Below are 5,415 nucleotides of genomic sequence, written 5' to 3' on the forward strand. Positions count from 1 at the left end.
ATCCAGCCTTTCGAATATGTTCTTTTGGCTTCCTATTGTTGCTCCAAGTAAATTTGGGGCCAGTAAAACCTAAGTCCACTAGGCCCAAATCATTTATAAACCCATTAAAATCATGCATACTCTTTGTGATTCTGCATTTCCCTCCAATTTTTTCATCCAGACTAGAAATCGCATTAAAGTCCCCAAACATACACCAGGGGCCTAGGACTAAAGGAGCTACCTCCCTTAGTTCATCCCAAACCTTATTTCTTTTATTAGCTATAGGATCCCCATACACAAAAGTAAAGTACCAAGGGTCATTATGATAATAATTTACGAGTTTACCTGTTACTTGATTGTGAGATGCTCCCAAAATGTCTAGCTCCACGCCCTCCTTCCAAAGAACAACTAGACCCCCACTTAACCCTCTGGCTGGCACTGCAAAAACTCCACTGAACTTCAACTGCTTTCCTATCTTAACTATATACTCCTTAGTGGCCTTTGTTTCTGATAAGCACACTATATCTACATCAAATTTCCCTATTAGGTCCTTTAGTTATTGAACCGCCGTGGTGGTACCTATCCCCCGGCAATTCCAGGCGTGTATCGTCATGGAGACCAAGGTGGCTGTGATGGGACAGCCACCGCGAACCCTGGGGGAGACAGGCACAGGCCCCCACTGTTAGTTGCATCCTTTATACTTTCCCCTCTCTGAGCTTCTCCATGACTATTTTCCCCTAGCTTACCTTTGTTTCTAGCCTCCTTCCCAGAATTCTCCTCCTCTGAGCCCCCATCTCCATGGTATCCACTTGATTTTCTGTTGCCTCTTACTTTGGGTCCATTGTCCTTTTTCTCTCCTTTACTCACTATTCCCCTCACAACTGTGGAGTCATCCATGGCCAGTGGGATTGGTTCTTCGCAAGAGACTTGAGATACACTCCTTTCAGAATCATACCCTCCCCCATCTGGACTTCCATTAGTCAGGTCCTGAGGAGCATTCCCCACTGAAACCTCTTCTTAGGAGTCGGCATTGAACACCACCATATCCAAATCCTCTTCTTCTGTTGGTTCATCTTCTTCTTCATCTGTGAAAGCATCTGACGGTATGTCTTCCTCTGGAATTTCTGGACCCCATCCTCCCTGAGACTGTCCACTAGAGCTTGATGAATTATTTGAAGTGTTTGGTTCCACTGAATCCTTTGAATCACTAGATATAGCTATGATTGGGGCTTCTTCTGGAATCAGCAGATGGCCTAAACCTTGTGCTCTCAAGTCGTCTGCCTCTCTCTTAGCCCTTTTGGACTGTCTTGCCGCTACTTTTAAACTATGCCTGCGCCATTCCTCGTCATCCATCCTTACCGCTGTTATAGCCCACCCACTACCCACTTTCCGTTTACTTCCCACACTAAACCTTTTCCCTTCCACTCTTCTCACCTGTCTCTTAGCTTTATCTTTCTTCTGTCCTTTTGAAACAAGAGTTTTAAACCCCCTCCCACGTTTTGGCACCCCAATAAAGGTGAAATTTGGGTATCCAGAACTTGTTGGAGCAGATGCGTGATCTTTCACCTCTACTTCCCACTGCTCCATGTTGGATGTGATTGTTATGATAGGGGGGGAACCCAAGAGCGGCGAGGCGTGATTTACCCTGAGATTTTCGCTGTTTCCCAGATAGCCCGCCTCCATATCTAGCCTCTCTAGCGTGACAACTTGGCATCCCACCTTTTCCTGTTTCTTTTCTCGACCCTCCATCTAATCTTCTATTTCCAATAGCCCAGATTCTAGTGCTCTGTCATTTAGGCTTTTGTCTAGGTCCATCTCCGCAGCCCCATTCTCTGGGCTCCAGACCACCACAGCGCCCCCATGGGTCTTGGGTCCATAGATCTGTTCTGTGTTTAGGCCTTTTATTACCTTTCCTTGGGCTTGGGTTAATCCAACATGTAGTTGGCCTTCTTCTAGACCCAAGAGTCCTCCATAATTTGAATCTTGCCCTCCAATGGTAACTGACCCTTCCACCTCAGCTTTTGCTCTATCCGTTCTGTTGTCTCGTACTTTGTTCTCTCTGACCTCCATCCTCCTACCCCTGACATCCAATTCTCTCTCTACTGTACCAGCTGTTATTGGTGATGTCAGCATTCCTGCTCCATACCACCTCCTTTTCCCCGGCGAGCTTCGCGTTTTACGCGAATCGGTCCGCTCTTGGTTTTCGTGGGGTTCCAGAGATAATAACAGCGATTGGCCCCATGCTTGCCTCGCCATTGAAGAAGACATTGGCTCTCATCATAAACGAGAAATTATTTTTAATATCTCTGAGTGATCCTCCATGTTTGCGCAGCTCAATGCCATATGTCTCTCTTTTTTCGCAGTAATGGATATCGTGCCCTATGCATCCACAAAAATAACAGAATATCTCCAACTTTTCATATTTAAAAATCACTGGTATCACTTCCCCCTTCTCCGTTCTGAGATCGACTCCTTTCAGCAGCCTTTCCTTTATATCCATACGAACCCTTACCCTAGCTACCGGAATCCGAAACTCCCTTTGACAACACAAATCCATGGCTTTAACTTTGCCAAGTATGATTCCCACTTTCCTAACATTATCCTCTGTGATTCGATCTCTCGGGATGTCGTAGATCTGAATCCAGAAATCTACCAGATCAAACTTCTTTGCAGAGACCACCTCATTAGTATGAATCCCTTTCTTAATTGAGAATATAAACCCTTGTATCAACCAAGGGCCATTTTTCAGCACATGTTTCAATTCCTCTTCTTCTTCAAACTCCATCCTGTAATATCCTTTAGCTATCAGCTCTATCTTTGTAGGCCCCCTTATTTGCCAACACTGGTGTAGCTCATCTGCCAGATCTTGTAGGGAGATGGCTTTGCCTCCATACAACTTTCCCACCAAGGTTCGCTGTTCAACAGTATTGTCATCCTTATTTCTACTAGCAATCTCTACTACTCGTTTCTCTTTTGAACAGAAGAGATTTCCCATCTCCACTTGGAGCTCCTCTATTCTGGCTCTAGCCAGCCTCTCGTGTTCCGTCATATCTACCCTATCTTCTACTGGCATATCTCTGACCATCTAAGCTCTTCAGATCCCAGAGGAAAAAAACTACTAACTTACGAGAGAAAACACCCGATAGGTAAGAAGGGATTAGATGGGCGGAGGGAAACAATTGGAACAAACAATGGCTGCTTTTGGCCGCAGTAGAGCCGGGTAAATTGGCAACCCAACGCTTTTGTTCAACAATTTGAGATGCGTGACATAAGGATCAAGCTGTGGTGATCACGCATCTCATTATAAATTTGATTTTGAACAACTGAAGATTATAAGATCTCATAAATTTTGTTGAAAACAATATCTCTGATTTTGAATTTCATTATCTTTCATCTCATGGAAAAGCAGCAACAACAACAGTATAAAAAGAGCCTCCATAGCAGCAGGACACGAGACATAATTGATAATTCCCACAAAAGAAGATTCTCACGACTCGTGAAACGAGTTTGGTCTGTTTGTGCCACGATAACTATTTTACAATAGAAAGTCATTGGCATATATATATATATATATATATATATATATTTTGGTAGTCACTGATAGAAGTTATTGGCATTAGTTGTCTTGGTCGCCGACGATTTCTTGGCGTTTCCATTGTTCTGACTAATTACATTGTCTACATCTTCACTTTCCGTGCAACTTCTTCAATTTCCATTGCAATTTCTTTATTTTCAATATTTTCTCTCATTTGGTTATTTTCCATTCTTCTCTCTTTTTCATTATTTCTCATTTCATATCTACTTTCTTCTTCTCTAATTTCTCTAATATGTTGTTGCACATGTTCTCTCATTTTCTCTCATTTCTCTAATTTGTTCTTGTACCTTTTCATTAAATTGTTCATCTTCATGTTCTAAAAAGTTGGGGTCTTCCATTTTAGTGTTTCGAAGTTTAGGACTTACGGTATAGTTTTTAGGGAATTTAGGGAGTAGGGATTAGGAATGTGGAGGGGGTGGGGGAGATGAGAAGAGGAAGGTTAAACAGGTTGGCAACATATTAACTTGATGTAATTGGGGGTAGGGGTGTTAAAAGGATTGGGCTAGCCGGCCCGGCCCTCAAACCATAAAAGCCCTCATGATTGACGGGACTCAAACCCTTAACCCGCACCTCGACTCTCATTTTTTAGGGCCAAATGAGGGCCAGGTCAGGCCTGATTGAATTATACTTTACTAGTTTACTTAATTGTTTTGGTGATTTTTTATTTATTTTTATTATAATTTGATTATGTATATCGATTTTAACTAAGTATAAATTCTTATGATTTTAGAAAAAAAGAGATAGTAATGGTGGAAGAGATGATACTCTTAAAATTAAATGTCTACATTTTTCATACTTAACTAGTATACTGCTATACAGTGGGGGCGTGAGCGGAGAGGTAGAGTGGAGAGGGAGAGATTGAGAGGGCGTGGAGAGAGAGAGGAGAGGGACGAAGAGAAGAAAATAGATGAGGAATGAGGACTGATCTAACTGTAAAACAGCGGTCGGGTTTGTCATTTCGTTCACATTTCAATAAAATTGTAAAATATTTCATCTCAATGATTTTAATAAGTTTTGTTGTTCGATAAGTTCATTTTATTCTTCCTAGAACTCATAGACAAGTCTAATAGAAGAAAACTTGATCCCTAACATGTATGACTCATTTCTAAGCTCATACATGCTAGCAAGTGGAACCAAAGCAATGACTTATCTCTAAGCTCATCACTTTGATCCCTAACTAGACACTACACCAACTATCATTTTGGGATAGGATGTAGGTCTAGTTGTTCTTCCTAAACAACTTACCAAACCAACAACGAAGATTTTCCCTCACATGAGTTTTATTAACCCCCCAAACGGATATAATTCTCACTCGGGCAGAGTTTCCGCTTTGAGATCACATAACTAAAGTTTTATTCTAATTAATAGAAAATAAAACTGAATTAAAAACATTTTAATTAAAAATTGGAAATTAAATTCTTCATTACACTAGGAAAGCAAAAACTACTCTACTCCTACTGATGGAATGCTAACCATTCCATGAGAAAAACTAAAACTAGACCATTCTATTTATAGTTGAATGGATTCGGTCGTGGATCGAATCTCGTAAATCGATCCAACGACCGAGATTTGATCACTATTCAACTTTTTGACTTTAAGGAATAGTAATCACTATTTGACACTATTCAACATTATTTGACACTATTCGAACTATTCATTTTTTGACTTTACAAAAATTAAATAATAAAAATCTAAAATATCTACGTCGTCTTCGATGAATAGTGGCGTGCTTGGCTTTATCTCTGATTTCAAACCATATGTCCATTTTGTAAAAGCAATATACCGTTGTGTAAAGTTTTCTCATACTGATCATTTTGACAGTCATATGCTTCAATCGGAGT

At 40.9% G+C, this 5,415-nt stretch overlaps 1 protein-coding gene across 1 annotated transcript; it reads right to left on the minus strand.

The window, feature by feature from the left end:
• Nucleotides 1-2,155: 2,155 nt before the first annotated feature.
• LOC147481590 (uncharacterized protein At4g02000-like) lies at nucleotides 2,156-3,064 on the minus strand. Its single transcript, XM_086578983.1, has one exon. It carries the CDS (start codon nucleotides 3,062-3,064, stop codon nucleotides 2,156-2,158), a length of 909 nt encoding a protein of 302 aa, XP_086435109.1.
• Nucleotides 3,065-5,415: the final 2,351 nt, after the last annotated feature.

Source organism: Coptis chinensis, chromosome 8 (assembly GCF_015680905.1).
Source record: "Coptis chinensis isolate HL-2020 chromosome 8, ASM1568090v1, whole genome shotgun sequence".
NCBI classification, from domain to species: Eukaryota; Viridiplantae; Streptophyta; class Magnoliopsida; order Ranunculales; family Ranunculaceae; genus Coptis; species Coptis chinensis.

Bases quoted from the DNA above. Each gene is read 5' to 3' on its own strand.
- LOC147481590 (XM_086578983.1), bottom strand. From the start codon at position 3,064: ATGGTCAGAGATATGCCAGTAGAAGATAGGGTAGATATGACGGAACAC.